The 26,591-nt window shown below is 41.7% G+C and overlaps 1 protein-coding gene across 1 annotated transcript; it reads right to left on the reverse strand.

Moving 5' to 3' along the window:
• Window positions 1-812: 812 nt before the first annotated feature.
• Window positions 813-26,329, reverse strand: LOC141270631 (uncharacterized). The gene is made up of 7 exons (XM_073680705.1): window positions 26,248-26,329; window positions 7,461-7,610; window positions 7,152-7,331; window positions 6,946-7,069; window positions 6,769-6,866; window positions 6,480-6,570; window positions 813-2,659 (listed from the first exon to the last, which is right to left on the reverse strand). The coding sequence occupies exons 2-7, from the start codon at window positions 7,536-7,538 to the stop codon at window positions 1,008-1,010; spliced, it is 2,223 nt and encodes a 740-aa protein (XP_073536806.1). The 5' UTR covers window positions 7,539-7,610; window positions 26,248-26,329; the 3' UTR covers window positions 813-1,007.
• Between the last annotated feature and the right edge of the window lie 262 nt (window positions 26,330-26,591).

A 26,591-nucleotide genomic window follows, 5' to 3' on the forward strand; every position in this document is an offset into this window, starting at 1 on the left:
TGCAACTGCTTGGAAAATACATACACGTGGGGAGAGGAGAGAGAGAACCTTGCTGACCATAGGAGCTTCCACTTTACAAGCGAGAGAGAGGACCACTCAGCTCTAGTGATATACATATTGACTATGTCTGCTTCTATTGCAAACTAAGGAAGCACTATTTGCTTCCAAAATGTGCCCCGAAAAAATTCTAGGAGCATAATGACAACTCAACTAGTCTCACAAGGGCGATTGCTAGGCATTAATGATGAGCGCAAATGCTCGTTACTCGAATCAGGTATGCACTAAGTATCGCGTGTGCTCTAGTGACAAGTTTGAGTCCCTGCGGCTGCATGTTTTGCAGATATTACACAGCCACAAAACATGTGGGGATTGCCCGTGTTTGTCAGGAAATCCCTCTATGTTTTGAAGCTGTCTAACAGCCGTGAAACATGTGGCCGCGGGGACTCGAACATGTCATTTGAGCCCGCGCGATACTCAGCGCATAACCGAGCATCCTAGGCAAACTCGAGTAACGAGCACTTGTGCTCATCACTACTAGGCATCCTGAAGTTCCAATGTAATTCATTACCCTGTCACTCTGCAATCTAATTGGTCATAGTCACATTAATCTGTTTCCATATATTCAAATAGATATCTTTCCGTAACAGCACAGCATAGTTAACTTTACAGTGTTCACATCATGCAAACTCTTTGTTTGCACCCATTTTTTGTTTAAATAAGACCATGACACTGCTATCTTTATGTACTGATAATATTTTATTTTATCTGAAGGTTCACGTATGTAGACAAAACATGTAATTTTAAATAAAAATACCTAACTTAATTACTACTACCACCCTCTGTCTTTTTGTTCCCGAGAAGGAAAAAATAGGCCTAAAGAACAATACATAAAAAAAAATGTTTTAATATTGCACCAACACCAGCCTAAGCAATACTTTATGTACATGCTTTTTATGAGTCTCTGATCAGATCGATCAAAAAAGATGTTTTTTTCTTAAAGAAAATGGCTAATTTTCTGGTGAGTTCTTCGATAGTTCAGAAGATGTTTCCCGTGGCTCAAAAATTTCCAGTATTCTGGGCATGAGTTTGGCTTCTTCGCTATGTGAGTTTTTTTGATGAGCAACAAGATTTGCTTTCCGAGTAAAAGATTTCCCACATCCCGGACATGAAAATGGTTTCTCCCCTGTGTGACTTCTCTGATGCGTAACAAGATTATATTTCTGGTGAAATAATTTCCCACATTCTGAACATGAAAATGTCTTCTCCCCTGTGTGAGTTCTCTGATGTCTTACAAGATCTGATTTTTGTTTAAAACAATTTCCACATTCTAAACATGAAAATGGCTTCTCCCCTGTGTGAATTCTCTGATGTGTAACTAGATATGATTTAGCGCTATAATGTTTCCCACATTTTGAGCATGAAAATGGTTTATCCTCTGTGTGAATGCTCTCTTGTCTGATATTTGATTTAATGCTATAATGTTTACCACACTCTGCACGTAAAAATGACCTGGCCGCTGTGTGAATTCTTTGATGTGCAATAAGATTTGCCTTAACACTATAACATTTCCCACATTTTGAGCATGAAAATGGTTTCTCCCCTGTGTGACTTCTCTCATGTCTAACAAGATCTGCTTTTTGATTAAAACAATTTCCACACTCTGTACATGAAAAAGGTTTTTCCCCTGTGTGAATTCTCTGGTGTATAAGAAGAGCTGATTTAATCTTAAAACGTTTCCCACATTCTGAACATGAGAATGGCTTCTCCCCTGTGTGAGTTCGCTGATGTGTAATAAGATTGTATTTCTGCTTAAAACATTTTCCACACTCTGAACATGGATATGGCTTTGCCCCTGTGTGACTCCTCTGATGTCTAACAAGATCTGATTTCTGGTTAAACCTTTTCCCACATTGTGAACATGAAAATGGCAGAACTCCTGTATGAATTCTCTGATGTCTAACAAGATCTGATTTATGGTTAAAACATTTTCTACATTCCGAACATGAAAATGGCTTCAACCCTTTGTGAATGCTCTGATGTGTAATTGTATTTGATTCAATGGTATATTTTTTCCCACGTTCCAAAAATGGCATTGGCTCCTTTGCTATGTGGTTTCTCTCATGTTTAACAAGATTTGATTTAACACTGTAACATCTTCCACATACTGCACACGAATATGGCTTCTCCCCTGTGTGAGTTCTCTCATGTCTAACAAGATCTGATTTTTGATGAAAACTTTTTTCACATTCTGAACATGAAAATGGTTTCTCCCCGGTGTGAATTCTCTGATGTATAACAAGAGCTGATTTAATGCTATAGCATTTCCCACATTCTGAACATAAAAATGGCTTTTCCCCTGTGTGAATCCTCTGATGTGTAGCAAGGTTTGATTTCTGGTTAAAACATTTGCCACAATCGGAACATGAATATCGCTTCTTCACTGTGTGAGCTTTTTGATATTCAATATCCCTTTTGTGTCTTTTAGGATCATAAGATAGGACTTGTTTAAAAGGATCAGGTGGTAGGTCTTTGCTGTGAATGGCTGAGGGTATATCTGAGATGAAGACATGTTCTTCGTATGTAACTCCTGTGATGCAATGATCATCTTCATTAAAATCAGAAAATATAGGATATCCCTCTGAGCTCCTGGTATACTCATCTGCCAAGAATAACATTGATTTTATTTTTTTTTTTTATAAAATAGAACCTTAACATTATTTTGCCATATTATAACATTTTTATGTAGAAAATTTCCACACAAATTGCAAGACTTCCCACTTGAGCCATATATTTTATTTGTGGAAATATTAAGCTCTGGAGCACACAAACACTTTGGCAATTGTAAAGGAGGTGGATCACATCTCAAATGTGTGTTTCTGAAGTTCACAACCCAGTGTCAGTGGATTAAAATGTTCCCACATACAGTACAAACCAAAAGTTTGGACACACCTTCTCATTTAAAGATTTTTCTGTATTTTCATGACTATGAAAATTGTACATTCACACTGAAGGCATCAAAACTATGAATTACCACATGTGGAATTATATACTTAACAAAAAAGTGTGAAACAACTGAAAATATGTCTTATATTCTAGGTTCTTCAAAGTAGCCACCTTTGGCTTTGATGACTGCTTTGCACACTCTTGGCATTCTCTTGATGAGAATACCTCTGGGATGGTTATATCATTGTTGAATATTTAATGCATAGGAAGACTACAACTGACTAGTTTAGGTTAGATGACTGGTTTATGGATAAGGAGTGTTGTCCGAGCTAGGTTAACTCGAGATGCACTGGTTGACTGGAATGATGCTTAACCAAAATGAAAATCTCAATATGACAAATTCTCTTTAGAAAACAAACTGGAACTTTATTGGTGACTGATGTGACTCTGTGACTCTTTTGGTTGGGCAGCCTGTTAATAGAAGAAACACATAGAGGTTCCTGAAGTGCCCTAGGATCCGGTATTTTGACCTGACAAAAAGGATCAGTATGGTCCTGAACAGTGTCATCACATTACCTAATAAAACTTTTGTTTAACTTTACAAGAACAAATCTCCAGTATTTCCTTTTTTCCCTTCCCGGCATACAGGTACATTCAATGTTGGGTCCCTGTCTTTGATGTGGGCTCAGTAGCTGAGCTTGCATCTTTCACTGCAGATGATGGTGGTGTTGCTCGGCAGTCAGGAGGTAGCATCCTTAGGAGACTAAAAAGTAAAAGTTAAAGCAAATGTTTTTTTAAAAAATATATACAAAAATAATAGATGTGTGTGTGTATACACATACAAAATATTTTTTTATATATATGTTTCAAAACAAATACTTTAACTTTACTTTTTAGTCCGCTTAGGGTCCTTGATCCTGCAAATTTGAATCACCCTTCCTCTCCTACCATTAAAAAAAATTAATACATTTATATATATACATATACACACACACACACACACACGTATATTTGATATCTCCACATTAATAAAAACTGATCTATCAAAATCTAGAATTAATTAAGCTCATCGGGGAAACATTATAAACAGAAAAAATAAATTTAAATGTCAGAATCGCAATTCTGCAATACGTAACAATCAAACAAGCCCATATACAGCCTCCATTGCCTGAAAAAAGAAAATATTACAGTGTCTGAACATGGTGACACTAAAAACATTTTTTTCCATTTTTATGAATTTCTGTACAGGGAAAAAAAAAATATATATATTTGAGAGTCCTCAGTGGCTGATACCATCTTTTCAGTTAGCCATTAAAACGTAACAGGTTGCAAGCTTTCGAGACTACTCAGGCCTCTTCATCAGGCTAGCATAACCCAAAATCTGAAGAGTCACATATTTATACACAATATAGCACAGAAATAATGCAATAGATGAGACAGGTGATGAAAAGCAGAGCTATTACTATGGGAGAGATAAACATTTCTGGCTGTAAATATTTTAGCAGTTCATAGATAAGGACTGTGAAAGTTTTATTGTTTGGTGCAGTGTTGTGATGACCTCACAAGTCTGATGGGCACATTCCTTAGTTGATGTAGAATGACATAAATCCATGCGATACATTCATTCCTGCTCTGAAGGTGTCAAAGGTCACCATTAGCTTATATTTCGAGACTCTACCTTTTAATACCAGTAATTTCATGTCTTTGATGCTGTCATCAGGGGAACAGAAATGCTTGGCTACAGGTAGATCTATTCTTTTTTCTTGTGTATAAATATGTGACTCTTCAGATTTTCGGTTATACAAGCCTGATTAAGAGGCCTGAGTAGTCTCGAAAGCTTGCAACCTGTTACCATCTTTTCAGTTAGCCATTAAAAGGTATCAACCACTGAGGACTCTCAAATCTAAATATTTTTCTATGAATTTCTGTATTTCTTTCCCCACTTAAATAATGAAAAAATACTATACACATTTGGTATAGCTGGTATCCTACAGCCAGGTCATTTTTAGCACAAAATTTCTATTAGAAAAGTGTTATCCTATAAAGCCTTCTTTTCTGTTCATGTCGCTCGGCATTGAAGTGAGAACAATACTGGGTCATTTGACTACGGAAAATTCAAAAAGTTTTTCCTCAGCTTTAGTGTCAATATACAGTATTTGTAAGTAACAAGAACCATGAGTGTATCATCTGGGAATGGAAGGTGATCTCTAATCTTTTACCTAGATCTTAGGCCATGTTCACACTGAGTTTTTTGAGCAGAAAGTCTCCAACTCTCTAGTAAAAACTCATGGTTTTCGGAGAGTTTTTGCCCCAAAAACGCCTGAAAAAAATCAGTGTGAACATACCCCTAAAGTTTCTAGATTTCACAAAGTAAATAAAGAATTTGACAAACAGTGGACCTAGTTCTTGAATCAACTGGTGAGTTCCCTCTTTGAGCAACAAAACTGTGTGACGCAGTAATATAGTCTTTTACTGAAAAGCAGTGCGGTGGTTATTCGAGGTTGGAGTTGTAGGATTTATATGGGGAACCAAAGAGTGTGATCATTCTATTAGTACATCTCTCATAAATGGAGATCAAGTCATTGAGGGCTGAAAAAAAATCTCAAATTAGTCATTAATATCATGAATAATCATCCAGAAAAGGTCACCATCAAAACCTCATTGTTCCATTTCAATCCTGAAGCGAGGGGGATGAAACTCGATGGGAAACCGACCAATAGTAGAAACCCCCTGATCTTCTGTAGGAGAGCTGAGGCTGCAGGTTCCTCAAACTCTCCAAGATGTAGTCAATAAGGAGGTCAAGAAAAGCTCAGTTGGGTTATTACTCTAATAAATGTGAACCCAGGCTACCTTGGCTCAGACCATAATAGGCGAGGGCACAATTGAAAATCTATAACGGTTGATCACTACCTCAACAGAACTTAACCAACTGAACTACTGAGAGGACAGAAGATGAAGTGAAGTGACTGATATGGCTAAGTGATCACAATGGATGTTTACTGAACCATAAAGTCAGAGAAGACCGTTACAAGGAGTCTCAACAAACAGAAATTCATTGAAACCAATGTACAATTTCTTATTGGCTCGAGCTTAACATTTCATTCTTTTCCTACCAGTTCCTGGAGAACAACATTTATGACACTTACAGCACCAGTCTTTAATTTTCCAAATCATCTGTTTTGTTATTTGAGTATAAGCCATCATGTTCTGTATTTTCTTATCACACAGTTGTAAAGTGATACAAGCCTATTAGGCGTTAAAGCTTTCTAAATTCTAAAATTGGGACAAGAGATTATGAATTAATGAACTTCCATCACATAGGATTAAATCATGTCCATATTATAAATGCACAAATGTGTAATCTGCTATAATTGTATTGTTTTTACATCCATATTTTATTAGTAGTTTGGTTGATGAAGAAAAATATACAACTAAAATCTGAAAGATGACGGAGTGTAAAAAAATCAGCAAAACAATACTACAGACAGTGACTGAGAAGAATCAGTGACTTCTTTGCATTTGAGGTTATTACTCACCTGGGTAGTCATATGTAGGAATCTCCTCTTTACACCACTCATCACCCCTCACATATGTCTCTGTAGTATTAATATGGGGCAGATCTTTATCCTGAAACAAATATTGTAAAAGTCACAGACAGATGGAGAAGTCACATCTATGATCAGCTCTAATCCTGCCATCTCCACCGTTCTCATTACACAAATATAAAACATATAATACTGGTGGATAAAATAATACTGAACACAAGACCTTCACAGCCGTCTACACATCATAGGGGAGATCTCATGACACCTTCTCTCCATCTACCTGATGATCCTGAGGAACATTGGGATTTTCATTTTTATAGTCCTGTGGAACAAGAGGACGGGGACATCTCTCTGGTGTTGTCCTCTTACTGGATAAAACTGGAGGAAATACAGGGGCTGAATTAATTCTTTACATACAGATAATTATAGGCCGTGTGTATTTAGTCCTGTCTATTACCTGGTGATGTGGGGGGCTGGGGAACCTCCATCATGATGTCCTGGTATAGATCTTTGTGTCCTTTGAAATACTCCCACTCCTCCATGGAGAAATGGACGGTGACATCCTGACACCTTACAGGAACCTGACAAATACAATGATACCGTCATCCCCCGATCCCTTCATAGTGTTACTTTATAAAGTCCCAGCATTCCCAGCAGTGTCACCTCTCCAGTCAGCAGCTCAATCATCTTGTAGGTGAGTTCTAGGATCTTCTGGTCATTGATGTCTTCATGTATCAGGGAGTGAGTTGGAGACCCCATCATTGGGCTCAGGGTTCTTCTGCCTTCCTCAGACATAGGGTCCTGACAGCGCTCACTAGAGGTCTTCTTCACTACTGTGTAATCCTGGTTATGGAGAGACACATTAATAAATCTGACTACAGACATTTCCAGAGTCCTCACCTCTCCAGTTCTCTCCATCTGTTATTCCCATAGATAAGAATGATGTAATGTGACGTCATCAGAATCTCTCACCTCTCCAGTTAGCCGGAACAGGATCTCTAGGGTGAGGTGTAATATCCTCTCCGCCATCTTGTCCCTGTCCTTAACCATCCTTGATGGACCAACCAGGAAAATTCTTTTATATAGAAGGTCTCCACTGAGAGGATCTGATATTGTAGGGACCTGAATGGGGAGAAGATGAACTAATGTAACAGCATAAAGATCCCATGTAATAATACAATTACTGGAGATAATAAGGGGAAACGTGAGTAGTTTAATGTGTAGCTAATTGGCAGCAACCTTCAGGCTGTGTGCCCACTATGCGTTTTTCAAGCGTTCTTTCTGTGGAATTTCTGCAGCGAAAACGCTTAAAAAACGCTTGGTAATACGTGCCCCATGGTCCCCAATGATAATCCGCATGTGCTGTGCACATGCTGCGGAAATTTCTGCTGCGGATTATCATTGCGGAAAAATATGCAGCATGTCCATTAATTTTGCGGACACGCAGCGTAATTGCTGCCATTGACTTGCACTGAATTGCTGAATATCCACACGACTACATCTGCACATGCAGATATTAAGCGATTCAATGTGCGGATGGTACCCGGGTCTGGAGAAGAGGAGAGTCTCCTCCAGACAAAGGTACCATAGTACCTGTAAAAAAAAAAGAATTTAAAATAAAAAATAAAGATTATACTTACCTTCCGATGGCCCCCGGTATCCTCAGCGATGCGTCCGGTCTCTTGTACGGCTCGCGATGTACGGCTATTTTTGTTGCTCATAAAAGCCAATCACAGTGCAGCTTTCATTTTCACACAGCTGTTCATGAACATCTCAGTACTAACGTGGCCCTGACTTTTTCCTCATAAATTTCTATCACGGTATAACATCCACAATCCGATCCTATAATGTAAAGTGCTCTTGTGTTTTCTCCCATATTCTGCTCCACAATCTCCTCCTCCAGGATAAATGTCCTCATGAAAAGGGTGAAGCGGTCAAAAATGATGCTGAGAAGGCCGAACTTTTAAATTCCTATTTTGCTTCTGTGTTCTCTTAGAAAAAAAATATAACATCAACTGATCTTCACTGTGCACTGCTATCGAAGGAATAAAATAATCCACACTGACCTTAGCCGTCTTAATCCTAAATATTCTGGCTGATTTTTCGCCATCCATATCCCCCATTTTACCCTGCTCTTATCCAAATCTTCAGCTTTCATTTGAACCCTATTTGAGCCAAATGTCCCCAACTACGGCAGAGCTCAGGTCTGAGGCCTACAATATTCTCACCACTGCGGTCATTCCTGCGGCCCTCTGTGTAGTCTTCCGCCCTCCCTTCTGGACGAAGTCATCTTACCCCTCTGACGACAGGATCCGGACTCTGGAGTGAGGCCCCTGCAGAGAAGAGGAGAGCCCCACGTGTCATCCCCCTGGTGCCGGCTAGGCACGTGGAGGGACTGCGGTGCGGGAGGTACGGGTCTGGTCTGGAGCACGCGGCGGCTGGTCTGCAGCTGCGGTCCTCCCAGAGTGGCTTTGGTTGCCTCTCTGCCAGCGGAGACTTACAGTGCATTGTGAAAGTATTTGGCCCCCTTGAACTTTTCTACCTTTTGCCACATTTCTGGCTTCAAACATAAAGATATAAAATTCTAATTTTTTTGGGAAGAATCAACAAGAAGTGGGACACAATCGTGAAGTGGAACGAAATTTATTGAATATTTTAAACTTTTTTAACAAATTAAAAACTGAAAAGTGGGGCGTGCAATATTATTCGGCCCCCTTGAGTTAATACTTTGTAGTGCCACCTTTTGCTGCGATTACAGCTGCAAGTCGCTTGGGGTATGTCTCTATCAGTTTTGCACATCGAGATGCGGAAATTCTTGCCCATTCTTCCTTGCAAAACAGCTCGAGCTCATTGAGGTTGGATGGAAGGCGTTTGTGAACAGCAGTTTTCTGCTCTTTCCACAGATTCTCGATTGGATTCAGGTCTGGACGTTGACTTGGCCATTCTAACACCTGGATACGTTTATTTTTAAACCATTCCATTGTAGATTTTGCTTTATGTTTGGGATCATTGTCTTGTTGGAAGATAAATCTCCGTCCCAGTCTCAGGTCTTTTGCAGACTCCAACAGGTTTTCTTCCAGAATGATCCTGCATTTGGTTCCGTCCATCTTCCCATCAATTTTAACCATCTTCCCTGTCCCTGCTGAAGAAAGGCAGGCCCAAACCATGATGCTGCCACCACCATGTTTGACAGTGTGGATGGTGTTTTGAGGGTGATGAGCTGTGTTGCGTTTACGCCAAACAAATCGTTTTGCATTGTGGCCAAAAAGTTCGATTTTGGTTTCATCTGACCAGAGCACCCTATTCCACGTTTGGTGTGTCTCCCAGGTGGCTTGTGGCAAACTTCAAACAAGACTTTTTATGGATATCTTTGAGAAATGGCTTTCTTCTTGCCACTCTTCCATAAAGGTCAGATTTGTGCAATGTACGACTGATTGTTGTCCTATGGACAGACTCTCCGTCCTCAGCTGTAGATCTCTGCAGTTCATCCAGTGATCATGGACCTTTTGGCTGCATCTCTGATCAGTCTTCTCCTTGTTCGAGATGAAAGTTTAGAGGGACGGCCGGGTCTTGGTAGATTTGCAGTGGTCTGATACTCCTTCCATTTCAATATGATCGCTTGCACAGCTCATTGAGATGTTTAAAACTTGGGAAATATTTTTGCATCCAAATCCGGCTTTAAACTTCGCCACAACAGTATTTCGGACCTGCCTGGTGTGTTCCTTGGTCTTCATGATGCTCTCTGCACTTGAAACAGAACCCTGAGACTATCACAGAGCAGGTGCATTTATACGGAGACTTGATTACACACAGGTGGATTCTACTTATCATTACCAGTCATTTAGGACAACATTGGATCATTCAGAGATCCTCACTGAACTTCTGGAGTGAGTTTGCTGCACTGAAAGTAAAGAGGCCGAATAATATTGCACGCCCCACTTTTCAGTTTTAAATTTGTTAAAAAAGTTTAAAATATCCACGATTGTGTCCCACTTGTTGTTGATTCTTCCCCCCAAAAATATAATTTTATATCTTTATGTTTGAAGCCAGAAATGTGGCAAAAGGTAGAAAAGTTCAAGGGGGCCAAATACTTCATAATGCACTGTACCTTGTGCCTGAGTGCGACGGCACGGCCGGCAAGAGACCCGATGGAGAAGAGGATCCAGGTCTGGGCTTTCCCCCCGAATCCCGCGGTGCGCCGACCGGGTGCTGGACTGTGAGGCTGGGGCCTGACCGGACTCCTTTAAAGAGGACCCCATGCACCTTGCCCACAAGAACGGCGCTGACAGCGAAACTGCCGTAAGTACGCTCTCCCCCTGGGGAGTGACGCTTAGGCTGAGAGATCTGGCCGCGGCCATCTTACTATCCTACAGCGCAACACCATAATACCGGAGGTGTGAGTGGTCTCAGCAACGCGCGACCAGAGGTCTCCTGCTTTATTTCTCTATCTCTTTGCGACACATCATCTTCTCCTTGCCCTGACCCCAAGTAAAGGGTGCTGATTGACTTTTTGGGTAGACTATGAGAGGTTGCTTCTGGACTTTGTCTTTCCCGTTCTTGGTGCCAGATTGCAGCATAAGAGAGGAGGGAAGGGTACAAGAGTTGGAGCTCCTGTTAACAGAAAAATAATAAACAGAAAATAAAAAGAAGACACTACATGACACCAGAGCTGTGAACAGCTACTGCAGCGTACGGTCAGGGGGTCACCTGCCTCACCTCCCCTCCTCCTCTTTCTCTCCCTTCCTCCCTGTCGCATTATCCTCTCCTCGCTCTGAACCCGGGCAGAGGATGATTGAAAGACTTTCTGGGCACAATAAACATGGCACTTCTAGAATCTGATTTGGCGCCAAACCACCATTTTGGAGAGGAGGGAGTGTTACAAGAGCCTGAACACTTATTAATAGAAAGACAATGCCAGCCTCCCTAACTGGGAGTAAAACCTATCTGACTTTTCAAATGCAGGACTCTTTCTCTCCCCTCCTTCCCTGCAGAACAAGGCTTAATCTACCATACAGTGGACTGCTATTAAAAATAAAAGCAATGAAGGTGCACAAATTTGCTAACCAGATACTACTCTGTCTCTGGGCGACATCTAGTGGATATCTCAAAAATTACACTCTAAAAGAGAAAAATATTTAGAATTTGAGAGTCCTCAGTGGTTGATACCTTTTAATGGCTAACTGAAAAGATGGTAACAAATTGAAAGCTTTCGAGACTACTCAGGTCTCTTCATCAGGCTAGTATGATAGTCTTCCTGCTCCCTGCCCCACTGTGACAAACAACCTGGCAATCTGCTAACCCCATCTGCTGCACGCTGATCTGCTATATCTCCCTATTATCGGGGAGTTGTAATGGACAAATACTTAATAAAAACCCAATCAGAGAATCCCATCACCTTACAAGTGCTTTTGCCGCTCAACACACAGTCGTCATCTACAATGCACAAAGGTAAACCTGCTCCGAAACCACCTAAACAACCTGCTAAGAACCCTCGTGGCCAGCACACTTCCCCAAAACTAAGTTCTCCTCCTGAATTACAGATGGATAATAGTTTTTCTCCACCACAGCTCTCTCCGCTATTGAGCTGCCCTGTACCCTCTGTGCAAGACACTACACAAGCAGCATTGGTGGCTCAAGAGGACACCCTCCATGCCTCTCTTGCCACAGCTATGGCCCTAATCACCACCAACTCCCAAAAGGTCACAGAGCTGGAAAACAGAATCCAAGCCAATGAAACGGAGACCACAGAACTAAGGCCTCTCTCCAACAGAGTCAGACTGCAGAGCGAGAAATGCTCAATAAGCTGGAAGACTTGGAGAACAGGGATCGCCACAACAATCTGTATTTTCTGGGCATCCCGGAGTCGGTGGGCGGTGAACATCTTATGGAATACCTTACTAGGGACCTCCCTGCTGCCCTTCAGATGGATCTTGACAAAGACCCAATAATCATAGAACGAGCTCACAGACTAGGTCCCCCAAGGCCTAACCGAGGCAGTGGACCTCGCCCAGTCACAGCAAAATACCTCAACTGGGCTGTGAAAGAAAAGGTCATGAGATCATACAGACGACAACGTGAATTGATTATCCATGACTCAAAAATTCTAATTTTCCAGGACTTCTCCAATGCCGCAGCTCAAAAGCGCAGGGCATTTGGACCCACCTGTTGTCTACTGTTTGAAAAAAACATAAGGTTCCAACTGCTCTACTCAGCTAAACTCAAAATCCAAGATGGTCATTGTGTAACTATCTACGAAGACCCTATGGGGGCGGAGAGATTTCGACGTGCTGGAGATGTCGCAGTGGGATGATCTATAGACCTGTTATCCATCCTATCTTTTATTGCAGGAAGACTGTGGTTTCCGTAATGGAATGTTTTTCTCAGTGATGGCATGGCTTGTATGGTGTGTTTCCGACGAGCTGCTATCACTGATTTGTAATGTTGAACACATTGTTGCTTCTGTAGTTTTTTACTGTCTTTACCCTCCTATGCTTTCCCCCTTCTTAACTAAGGTACTAATATATGCAGAACCCACCATTGATGACACTTTTACTTCCTGTTCGTTCCTGCGACTCGCTGGGACCAAGGGGGATGAACATACCCTACTGCTGCATACTGCTCAGACCCTGCCCTGAGATCCAGGATGAGTACTTCTCAAACACCAGACCCTGAAACCACCTACACCTCACCACACTTGCGGTTCTTATCATAGAATGTGGCGGGCCTTAACATCCCTCTAAAATGTAGAAAGGTCTTGAATCACCTAAAGCGATTCTCACCAGATGTGCCTTTCCTACAAGAGACACACTGAAGGGCTGACAAGCCTAGTAAATTGCCAGCTCCCTGGATAGAGAATGCTTCACTGCTTTGCATACTTCATCATCACGTGGAGTAGCCATTCTTATCAAGAAGGGGCTGCCATGCTCTATTCAGGAATCTATTAGTGATAGCCATGGCAGATACCTGATTCTGAAAGTAGAAATAGCTGGGAAAATATATTTTTTGGGCAATCTCTATGCTCCTAGCCATGACCAACATATCTTCTACACATCGATTCTCCAGATTCTTCTAGGACTTGGACCTGGTAGCCATATAGTGGGAGATTTTAATACAGTACAATGTCCCACCCAAGACCGCTCCTCACCCTCCCCGTAGACCTCAGCAGCCACCACATCCCTCCTACATGGAACAGCTCTCACTCTGTGACCCATGGAGAGTGATAGACTCCACAGTTAGAGAGTACACGTCACTCCCTCACTCACCACTCCTCCTGGATTGATTTCTTCCTCATTTCCTCACAATTATTTATCCAACACTATGAATCCAGTATTCACCCAATACTGATCTCAGACCATGCTCCCATCTCACTGTTCCTAACTCTAGCAGAGCCAAGCCCACAGACAAGACATTGGAGGTTCCCATCCTACATGGCAGAATCAGATAATTTCAAAACCTTTCTTAAATCACAGTGGAATAATTTCCTAGATGACAAAATAATTCATACTGATAATACCCCTCTGCTCTGGGACACTTCTAAGGCTGTTATGAGAGGCCATATTATCAGTTATCTATCATGTAGGAGGAAAACACACAGAAAGAAATATGACTCCCTACTTCAGTCTCAAACGGCGTTCGTTTTGACCCCATCCTCTGACACACAGCAAGCTTACTCTATGGCCAAGCATCCACTAGATTCCTTCGTACACTCCCAATCTCATTGGCAAATCCAACTGACTCGAAATAAATTTTATCGTTGGGGAAATAGGACGGGTAAATTATTAGCCACTTTAACTAAATGCAAACAACCCTACAAACCAATTCTCAAACTACAAAACCCCCTAACAGGTTTGCAGACGACTGACCGGGATGACATCACGCAAATTTTTAGTGATTATTATGAAGTTCTCTACAGAGCCTCCCCCTCTAACCTCCCAACGATTAACTCCTTCTTAAACCTAATTAATATCCCATCCCTGACCACTGAACAACAAGTGACACTGGACTCAGAGATAACAGAAGATGAAGTGAGACCAGCTATAGCAGAAGCATCCAGCGGTAAGACCCTGGGCCCTGATAGCTTCTCTGCTGAATATTACAAGATTCTATCCCCTGACTTAATACCTATTCTGACTAACCTTTTCAACACAGCTTTCCTTCAGGGGGTCCCCATCAATCGATTTACTGACTCATGCACCATAGTTATCCCTAAACCTAATAGAGACCCATTACTACCACAATCATACCGCCCAATCTCACTCCTCAACCATGTCTACAAACTCTTGGCAAAGATCTTAGCAAGCCGTCTACAACTGCTACTGCTGGGTCTTCTGTGTGAGGCTCAAACAAGCTTTACTCAGGGGCGGAGTAGTGTGGCAAACATACGCATGGTGGTCGCTGCTACGGTCTTGGCCCAAGACACATCGAGACCACATGCAATGCTGATGAGTCTAGATGCCGAAAAGGCCTTTGACAAAGTGGCATGGCTTTTTTTGTATGAAATTTTTGGGAAGGGGGAACTTTGGCCTGAGGTTTCTGCAATATACTTAATATATAATATACTTAATATACTTCATATAAATTCAAGTACCTGTGTGGCGGTCAATGGATGCAGTGCACCAACCATAGACCTATTCCGAGGAGTCAAACAGGGATGCCCTCTATCACCCCTTCTATTTAATCTTTCTATTGACCCCTTACTGTGTCATTTAGTGCAGACCCCTACCTTTAGGGGACTTGTGTTCGGGAGCTTAAGGTTGCCGCATTCGCAGATGATATCCTCCTGGTAATAACTAACCCCAAACAAGTTCTACACTCTCTTGTATGAGAGCTAGAGGACTTGGGAGGCCTATCGGGCTATAATATTAACTGGGACAAAACAGAAGTGATGATGCTAAGCGGTCCCTTCAAACCGTCGTGGACATCGGGGTTCCCATGTCATTGGACTACTAGATCACTAAAATACCTGGGAGTGCAAGTGACGAGACATCCAGCTAAATTGTATAAAACTAACATCAATCTATACCTCAACAACCTAGAATCCACTTTAGCTAAATGGAAAGATTTTAACCTATCACATCTAGGTAGAGCCAACTTAATTAAAATGACAGAATTCCCACCTCTTCTCTATCTTTTTCACACTCTACCAATTTACTTAACTCCCAAAGAAGAGAAAAGGATTAACTATTTATACCGCTCATTTATCTAGGAAGGAAAGAAGCCCCGTATTGCCTATAAATTACTCCCAACAGCTGAAGAGAAACGGAGGGATAAACTTCCCTGATATTTGACACTATAATTTAGCATCCCTATTTCGGGTGGTGGTGGCTGGGGGGGACCTCCTGCCATGTCCAGTATGGTCTGGAGTGCTGTCTCACACCAGGACTGGCTCTCGCTGCCCTCCTGCACCTCTCTTATATTGAATTGCTGGCTGAGGTGAAGACGAACCCTCTTCTGGAGTCTACATGGAAAGCATGGCAGAAAATACGTCAACAGTTTCATCTCCCCCCTCAAATATCTCTCCTTCTCCCACTCATTGGTAACCCCCATTTCCAACATGGGTATGCCCATCCTGTCTTTTATCAGTGGCACTCTCAGCGTATAACATCCATTAAACATCTGATTCACTTAGGGGAGCGCCGTATGTATTTAATAGAGGAAATACAATCTAAATACCCTACCATTACATTCCCCCCGTTCCAATACCTACAGGCTAAGAGTTATGTGACAAAGATAACTCATTTTCCTGAGTGAGAGTGGGATCCATACCTGCCTAGATGGTTCACTAAACCTAATACAACATCTGGTCAAATAGCCTCTAATTATACATTCATCCATATCGCCCTAGACTATGAGTAATCTCAACTTTCAGTAACAAAATGGCAGATCGATGATTCCGCCTTATCATACAGCACAACTTTGAAAGCCCTGGACCAAGCCTACAAATTTCTCCCTTCAGCCCGCTTCCTTGAAATGAGATTGAAAACATGTCATAGATCTTATTTAACCCCCCAGAAGGGTCATACAATGGGGCTGTACACAACTTCTGAGTGCTTTAAGTGCCACTCCGCTGAGGCCAATCTATTCCATTGCCTGTGGACATGCCCAATCATTCAGCCCTTCTGGACCAGAATACAACAATTCACCACCACACACCTAACAAACTTTGCTCCTGATGAGCCTCTATGGGCCATCTCTAGATACCTAGAGCCAGATAAATGCACATGCTCTCCGGGGGTCCATAAACTGCTGCATATGGTGGCGGCAGCCAGTGTTAAGGCAATCCTACAGATGTGGATCCACAACCAAGCTCCTTCATCTAAGATCTTTTTAGACAAACTGTCATTCCTGCTTTACATGGATTGGGCTGAGGCCTCCTTATACAGGGAGGAAAAGGTACAGTCCATCTTTGAAACTTGGGAAAGTTTCATCTCTTTTCTTCCACAACACACCCAAGATAATATTAGAATTTGCTTCCAACCAACAGCGTGGTATCAAGAGCAGCTACTATTGGGGGAATCGCCTGTGTAGAAGTGTGTTTGATAGAGCCGCAGTGTGGAGACACATCTAGGTGTCAGGGGTCTATCTTAGTGTCGATGGGTCCCGCACAACTTTCAAAGAAAGTATAAGGTTATATACACCTATTGGGTGATCTATATGTAAGGAAAGTACCTGTTTTGGGCATTCTCTTTTCTCCCCTTCTCCACCACTCCCCCTCCTTGTTCTTGGTTTGTTTTTTGACTTGATGCAACTATGCTTGGAATGAATATTCTGCTATTTACCATCTTATAACAACCTTGTCATGTATATTTTAATCCACATTCGCATTTATTAATGTATGAAAACTTTATTTTCAATAAAAACAAGGGTTTTTTAAAAAAAAAAAAAAAAAAAGAATCCACACAATATATAAACAGAGAGATGGTGAGGGAACACTTAGCTAATTTAAATTAATTTAAATCTCCTAGCCAGATGAATTACATCCTAGGGTACTGAATGAGATAGAGGAAATTGCAGAACCACTAGCCAGAATCTTTAAAAATTCCTGGAGAACAGAAGTCCCAGAAGATTGGAGAAGGGCAAATGCTGTGCCAGTATTCAAATAAGGAAAGAAGACGGAGCCAGGAAATTACAGGACAGTGAGCCTTACTTCTATACCAGGAAATATCTTTGAACGAATTATTAAACAGCATGTACCGTATAGACCAAAAGTTTGGACACACCTTCTCATTTAAAGATTTTTCTGTATTTTCATGACTATGAATATTGTACGTTCACACTGAAGGCATAAAAACTATGAATTAACACATGTGGAATTATATACTTAACAAAAAAGTGTGAAACAACTGAAAATATGTCATATTCTAGGTTCTTCAAAGTAGTCACCTTTTGCTTTGCTGACTGCTTTGCACACTCTTGGCATTCTCTTCATGAGCTTCAAGAGGTAGTCACCGGAAATGGTTTTCACTTCACAGGTGTGCCCTGTCAGGTTTAATAAGTGGGATTTCTTGCCTTATAAATAGGGTTGGGACCATCAGTTGTGTTGTCCAGAAGTCTGGTGGATACACAGCTGATAGTCCTACTGAATAGACTGTTACAATTTGTATTATGGCAAGAAAAAAGCAGCTAAGTAAAGAAAAACGAGTGGCCATCATTACTTTAAGAAATGAAGGTCAGTCAGTCCGAAAAATTGGGAAAACTTTGAAAGTGTCCCCAAGTGCAGTTGCAAAACCATCAAGCGCTACAAAGAAACTGGCTCACATGAGAACCGCCCCAGGAAAGGAAGACCAAGAGGCACCTCTGCTTCTGAGGATAAGTTGTTCCGAGTCACCAGCCTCAAAAATCGCAGGTTAACAGCAGCTCGGATTAGAGACCAGGTCAATGCCACACAGAGTTCTAGCAGCAGACACATCTCTTCAACAACTGTTAAAAGGAGACTTTGTGCAGCAGGCCTTCATGGTAAAATAGCTGCTCGGAAACCACTGCTAAGGACAGGCAACAAGCAGAAGAGACTTGTTTGGGCTAAAGAACACAAGGAATGGAAATTAGACCAGTGGAAATCTGTGCTTTGGTCTGATGAGTCCAAATTTGAGATCTTTGGTTCCAACCACCATGTCTTTGTGCGACGCAGAAAAGGTGAACGGATGGACTCTACATGCCTCGTTCCCACCGTGAAGCATGGAGGAGGAGGTGTGATGGTGTGGGGGTGCTTTGCTGGTGACACTATTGGGGATTTATTCAAAATTGAAGGCATACTGAACCAGCATGGCAACCACAGCATCTTGCAGCGGCATGCTATTCCATCGGGTTTGCGTTTAGTTGGACCATCATTTATTTTTCAACAGGACAATGACCCCAAACACACCTCCAGGCTGTGTAAGGGCTATTTGACCAAGACGGAGAGTGATGGGGTGCTACGCCAGATGACCTGGCCTCCACAGTCACCAGACCTGAACCCAATCGAGATGTTTGGGGTGAGCTGGACCGCAAAGTGAAGGCAAAAGGGCCAACAAGTGCTAAGCATCTCTGGGAACTCCTTCAAGATTGTTGGAAGACCATTTCCAGTGACTACCTCTTGAAGCTCATCCAGAGAATGCCAAGAGTGTGCAAAGCAGTCATCAAAGCAAAAGGTGGCTACTTTGAAGAACCTAGAATATAAGACATATTTTCAGTTGTTTCACACTTTTTTGTTAAGTATATAATTCCACATGTGATAATTCGTAGTTTTGATGCCTTCAGTGTGAATGTACAATTTTCATAGTCATGAAAATACAGAAAAATCTTTAAATGAGAAGGTGTGTCCAAACTTTTGGTCTGTGCTGTACATGAGCACATCCAGCGTTATATTACTGTACATATACACATGGCAGAACTGGGGGAAGGGGGACACTATCTCCGGGAATGGAGGGGTTAATGTCCCCTGTATACATGAGCACATCCAGCGCTATATTACTGTACATATACAGATGGTAGAACTGGGGGAAGGGGGACAATATCTCCGGTAATGGAGGGGTTAATGTCCCCTGTATACATGAGCACATCCAGCTTTATATTACTGTACATATACACATGGCAGAACTGGGGGAAGGGGGCGCTATCTCTGGTAATGGAGGGGTTAATGTCCCCTGTATACATGAGTACATCCAGTGTTATATTACTGTACATATACACATGGCAGAACTGGGGGAAGGGAGCGCTATCTCTAGTAATGGAGGGGTTAATGTCCCCTGTATACATGATCACATCTAGCATTATATTACTGTACATACAGTTAGGTCCATATATATTTGGACAGAGACAACATTTTTCTAATTTTGGTTCTAGACATTAGCACAATGAATTTTAACCACTTCGCGCCAGAGCCTGTTTTTGCCTTCGTGACCAGGCCAATTTTTTCAATTCTGACCACTGCCAGTTTATGAAGTAATTACCCTGGAACGCTTCAACGTATTCCCCTGATTCTGAGATTGTTTTTTCGTGACATATTGTACTTCATGATAGTGGTAAAATTTCTTCGATATCACTTGCGTTTATTTGTGAAAAAATCGGAAATTTGGCGAAAATTTTGAAAATTTTGCAATTTTCAAACTTTGAGTTTTCATGCCCTTAAATCAGAGAGATATGTCACACAAAATAGTTAATAAATAACATTTCCCACATGTCTACTTTACATCAGCACAATTTTGGAACCCAAATTTTTTTTTGTTAGGGAGCTATAAGGGTTAAAAGTTGACCAGCGATTTCTCATTTTTCCAACAAAATTTACAAAAACATTTTTTTAGGGACCACATCATATTTGAAGTCACTTTGAGGGGTCTTTATGACAGAAAATACCCAAAAGTGACACCATTCTAAAAACTGCACCCCTCAAGGTGCTCAAAACCACATTCAAGAACTTTATTAACCCTTCAGGTGCTTCACAGGAATTTTTGGAATGTGGAAGAAAAAAATTAACATTTAACTTTTTTCACAAAAATGTTACTTTAGACCCAATTTTTTTATTTTCACAGGGGTAACATGAAAAAATGGACCCCAAATTTTTTTGTGCAATTTCTCTTGAGCGTGCTGATAGCCCATATGTGAGGGAAAACCACTGTTTGGCCGCACGGCAGGGTTCGGAAGGGAAGGAGCGCCATTAGACTTTTTGAATGTAAAATTTGTCTGAATAATTAGCGGACGCCATGTTGCGTTTGGAGAGCTCCTGATGTGCCTAAACAGTGGAAACCCCCCACAAGTGACACCATTTTGGAAACTAGACCCCTTAGGGAACTTATCTAGATGTGTGGTGAGCACCTTGAACCCCAAGGTGCTTCACAGAAGTTTATAATATTGAGCTGTAAAAATAAAATTTTCACATTTTTCCCACAAAACCGTTTTTCATCCCTTAATTTTGCATTATCATAAGGGTAATAGGATAAATTGCACCATAAAATTTGTTATGCAATTTCTCCTGAACACGCCGATACCCCATATGTGGAGGCAAATTACTGTTTGGGCACATGGCAGGGTTTGAAAGGGAAGGAGCGCCATTTGACTTTTTGAATGTAAAATTTGTTTGAATAATTAGCGGACGCCATGTCACATTTGGGGAGCCCCTAATGTGCCTAAACAGTGGAAACCCCCCACAAGTGCCACCATTTTGGAAACTAGACCCCTTAGGGAACTTATCTAGATGTGTGGTGAGCACCTTGCACCCCCAGCTGCTTCACAGAAGTTTATAATATTGAGCCGTAAAAATAAAATTTTCACATTTTTCCCTCAAAAAATGTTTTTCATTCCCTAATTTTGTATTATCATAAGGGTAACAGGATAAATTGCACCATGAAATTTGTTGTGCAATTTCTCCTGAACACGCCGATACCCCATATGTGGAGGCAAATTACTGTTTGGGCACATGGCAGGATTTGAAAGGGAAGGAGCGCCATTTGACTTTTTGAATGTAAAATTTGTTTGAATAATTAGCGGACGCCATGTCACATTTGGGGAGCCCCTAATGTGCCTAAACAGTGGAAACCCCCCACAAGTGCCACCATTTTGGAAACTACACCCCTTAGGGAACTTATCTAGATGTGTGGTGAGCACCTTGCACCCCCAGCTGCTTCACAGAAGTTTATAATATTGAGCCGTAAAAATAAAATTTTCACATTTTTCCCATAAAAAATGTTTTTCATTCCCTAATTTTGCATTATCATAAGGGTAACAGGATAAATTGCACCATGAAATTTGTTGTACAATTTCTCCTGAGTACGCCGATACCCCATATGTGGGGGAAAACCACTGCTTTGGTGTACGGCAGGGTTCGGAAGAGAAAGAAGCGCTATGTTGGCTGGGATAGGCAGCAGACACCATGTCACATTTGAAGAGTCGCTGACATGCCAAAACAGCAGAAACCCCCACAAGTGACCCCATTTTGTAAACTACACCTCTCAAGGAATTCATCTAGGGAAGTAGTGAGCATTTTTTAATTTTTAAATTTATACCATTGGGCAGTGAAAAAAGCATAATTATATTTTTACCACAAAAAAATGTTTTACCCTCAGATTTTACATTTTCACACAGGGCAATGGGTAAAAATGGTGCCGAAATGTGTCACACAATTTCTTCTAAAAGTGTCAATACCCCATATGTGGCTGTATCGTACCACTTAGCCATACGGTGAGATTTGAGTAGGAAGGAGCGCTATTTGACAATTGGAGAACAAATTATTGTAGAATAGGCATTTGGATTTGGGAGCACAAAATTTTCTGAATTTCTTTTGGGGGGCAAGGACCATTTTGCTTTTCCAGAGCCTTTCTGCTACCAGTAACTTGGAAGTCCCTTATATTTTTAACAGATGATGGACCTGAGTGGGGACTAGCTTTTTTTGAGGACTGAGTTGAAGCTTTTATTGGGAACATTTTACGTAACATTTATCCGGCGCTCTAGGCTGAGCACTTACATCGGGGTTTCCATCTAATTTTCCAAGTGATGTAATTCAGATGAAACCCCTGCAGGATCCATTCACTGTAATGAGGCAGCAGAGTTACTCTGGACTCCGTCTGGCCTCTGTTTAGTGGTGTCCTTTTTTTCAGAAGTGCACAAAACTGTGGCCAACCGCACTTTTATGCACGCCTAAAACAAATGACACCGTGGGATCCCAGGCTAGACGGCATCCACAGTGGCCTATATCTGCCTCATTACAGGGAATCTTCCATCATGGGTTCTGGCTGAATCACGTATTTCAGAGATTTACATGGAAACTCTGGTGTAAGTGCTCAGCGCAGAGCACAGGATAAATGTGAGCAGAGTCTTACTGGGATCTTTGGGAGACATAATAAACAAATCAGTAGCAGGTGAATAATATTTGTTTTATTTATTTTTTATGCCGTTCCTAGTGTGATATAACTGATTAGATTACTTTATTCTTCGGGTCGGTGCGATTACAGAGATACCAGATTTATATCGGGTTTTATGACTGACAGCTGTCACACACTAAAATACGCTTTTTTTGCAAAATCTAGTTTTTGCATCACCATATTTTGAGAGCTATAATTTTTCCATATTTCGGCCGATAGAGTCATGTGATGGCTTGTTTTTTGCGGGACGAGTTGAAATTTTTATTGGAACCATTTTTGGGCACGTGACATTTTTTGATCGCTTTCTATTCCGTTTTTTGGGAGGTAAAGTTAACAAAAACAAACACTTCAGGAATTGTTTTTTGAGGTTTTTTTTATGCCGTTCTGCGTGTGGTAAAAGTGATCAGGCAGCGTTATTCTTCGGGTCAGTACGTTTACAGCGATACTACACTTACTGTATTTTTTTTATGTTTTGGCGCTTTTTACACAATAAAACAATTTTATAGAAAAAAAAATATTTTTTTTGCATTGCTTTATTCGGAGCGCTATAACTTTTTTATTTTTTGGCTGATGGAGCTGTATGGCGGCTTTTTTTTGCGGAACAAGATGACGTTTTCAGTGGTACCATTTTTATTTCTATTCTGCTTTTTGATCGCATTTTTTTCCACTTTTTGTTTGGCGATATGATGAAAAAGCATATTTTTTTGCTCCGTTTTTTATTTATTTTTATTACGGTGTGCACAGAAGGAGTTAATTAGTGTGACAGTTTTATAGCTCGGGTTGTTTCGGACGCGGCGATACCAAATATGTGTACTTTTTTTGGTTTTGTAATAATTTACGGATTTATTGGTTTAATATTTTATTTATTTATTTTTATTTATTTTGTGATTTTTTTTCTTAATAGTTTAAAAACTTTTTTTTTACATTTTTACTTAGTCCCTGTATGGGACATTAATTTTTATTTTTCTGATCACTGATCTCATGTAATGTAATACACATATATTACATTATATGAGATCTTCACTGACTGTTTCAGTCAGAGTCTCCTGTCTGACTTCAGCTACATACAGGCTGAAGTCAGACAGGAAGGACACCATATATGGCAGAGCTGGAGGCGGTCATGTGACCTCCAGCTGCCATAGCAACCCCAGGTCCTCAAACAAAACGGAGGTCTTCGGAGGTAAGTAAGACGACCCCCTCTCTTCCTGCTGTCTCCTATATGCCGCGATCACTATAGATCACAGCATATAGAAGACAGCAAAGGGTTAACATCACTGGGACCTGATCTAATCAGGTCCCGATGATGTACCCTGTCAGAGCTAACGCTCTGCACCGGAATCGCAGTGCTTGCAGGACCCTGGGGGTCCTGAGCACTGCGAGACCACCCACCGTTTTTAAACGTCGGCACTGCACAGAGCCCGGCAAGCGTCGACGTTTATCTACAGTGGGCGGTCGGGAACCAGTTAAACAAAACAATTCAGATGCAGTTGAAGTTCAGACTTTCAGCTTTCATTTGAGGGTATCCACATTAAAATTGGATGAAGGGTTTAGGAGTTTCAGCTCCTTAACATTTGCCACCCTGTTTTTAAAGGGACCAAAAGTAATTGGACAGATTAAATAATTGTAAATAAAATGTTCATTTCTAGTACTTGGTTGAAAACCCTTTGTTGGCAATGACTGCCTGAAGTCTTGAACTCATGGACATCACCAGACGCTGTGTTTCCTCCTTTTTGATGTTCTGCCAGGCCTTCACTGCGGTGGTTTTCAGTTGCTGTTTGTTTGTGGGACTGTCTGAAGTTTAGTCTTTAACAAGTGAAATGCATGCTCAATTGGGTTGAGATCAGGTGACTGACTTGACCATTCAAGAATATTCCACTTCTGTGCTTTAATAAACTCCTGGGTTGCTTTGGCTTTATGTTTTGGGTCATTGTCCATCTGTAGTATGAAATGATGACCAATCAGTTTGGCTGCATTTGGCTGGATCTGAGCACACAGCATGGCTCTGAATACATCAGAATTCATTTGGCTGCTTCTGTCCTGTGTAACATCATCAAACACTAGTGACCCAGTGCCACTGGCAGCCATGCATGCCCAAGCCATCACACTGCCTCCGCCGTGTTTTACAGATGATGTGGTATGCTTTGGATCATGAGCTGTACCACACCTCCGCCATACTTTTCTCTTTCCATCATTCTGGTAGAGGTTGATCTTGGTTTCATCTGTCCAAAGAATGTTCTTCCAGAACTGTGCTGGCTTTTTTAGATGTTTGTTAGCAAAGTCCAGTCTAGCCTTTTTATTCTTGATGCTTATGAGTGGCTTGCGCCGTGCAGTGAACCCTCTGTATTTACTTTCATGCAGTCTTCTCTTTATGGTAGATTTGGATATTGATACGCCTACCTCCTGGAGAGTGTTGTTCACTTTGTTGGCTGTTGTGAAGGGGTTTCTCTTCACCATGGAGATTATTCTGCGATCATCCACCACTGTTGTCTTCCGTGGGCGCCCAAGTCTTTTTGCATTGATGAGTTCACCAGTGCTTTCTTTCTTTCTCAGGATGTACCAAAATGTAGATTTTGCCACTCCTAATATTGTAGAAATTTCTCGGATGGGTTTTTTCTGTTTTTGCAGCTTAAGGATGGCTTGTTTCACCTGCATGGAGAGCTCCTTTGACCGCATGTTTACTTCACAGCAAAACCTTCCAAATGCAAGCACCACACCTCAAATCATCTCCAGGCCTTTTATCTGCTTAATTGAGAATGACATAACGAAGGGATTGCCCACACCTGTCCATGAAATAGCCTTGGAGTCAATTGTCCAATTACTTTTGGTCCCTTTAAAATAGGGTGGCTCATGTTAAGGAGCTGAAACTCCTAAACCCTTCATCCAATTTTAATGTGGATACCCTCAAATGAAAGCTGAAAGTCTGAACTTCAACTGCATCTGAATTGTTTTGTTTAAAATTCATTGTGGTAATGTCTAGAACCAAAATTAGAAAAATGTTGTCTCTGTCCAAATATATATGGACCTAACTGTATATAGACATGGCAGAACTGGGGGAGGGGGCACTATCTCCGGGAATAGAGGGGTTAATGTCCCCTGTATACATGAGCACATCCAGCGTTATATTACTGTACATATACACATGGCAGAACTGGGGGAAGGGGGCACTATCTCCGGGAATGGAGGGGTTAATGCCCCCTGTATACATGAGCACATCCAGCGTTATATTACTGTACATATACACATGGCAGAACTGGGGGGAGGGGGCACTATCTCCGGGAATGGAGGGGTTACTGCCCCCTGTATACATGAGCACATCCAGCGCTATATTACTGTACATATACACATGGCAGAACTGGGGGAAGGGGGCACTATCTCCGGGAATGGAGGGGTTAATGCCCCCTGCGCCCAGTAATGGGGTCTCCACATACCTCCACCTGCAGAGCCGCCACCACATATATGGCTGTTCTGTGCCCACAGGACCTGTGATGAGGTCACAGGAGGGGAGGAGTCAGGGGTCACATGATCAGGGGCCTCAGTGGATGCAGTACTCTGCTGTGCTGGTTGTCATGGTGCTGGATGAGGTGAAGGTTATGTGTGGGGTCAGGAGGGGTTTACAGTGTGGATGTAGCAGAGCCGCGCGTGTACGAGGTGTACGGAGCGGAGCCGCGTGTGTACGAGGTGTACGGAGCAGAGCCGCGTGTGTACGAGGTGTACGGAGCAGAGCCGCGTGTGTACGAGGTGTACGGAGCGGAGCCGCGTGTGTACGAGGTGT

The sequence above is a fragment of the Phyllobates terribilis genome, unplaced genomic scaffold (assembly GCF_046119375.1).
Source record: "Phyllobates terribilis strain yellow unplaced genomic scaffold, ASM4611937v1 Scaffold_5__5_contigs__length_657084704, whole genome shotgun sequence".
NCBI lineage: Eukaryota > Metazoa > Chordata > Amphibia > Anura > Dendrobatidae > Phyllobates > Phyllobates terribilis.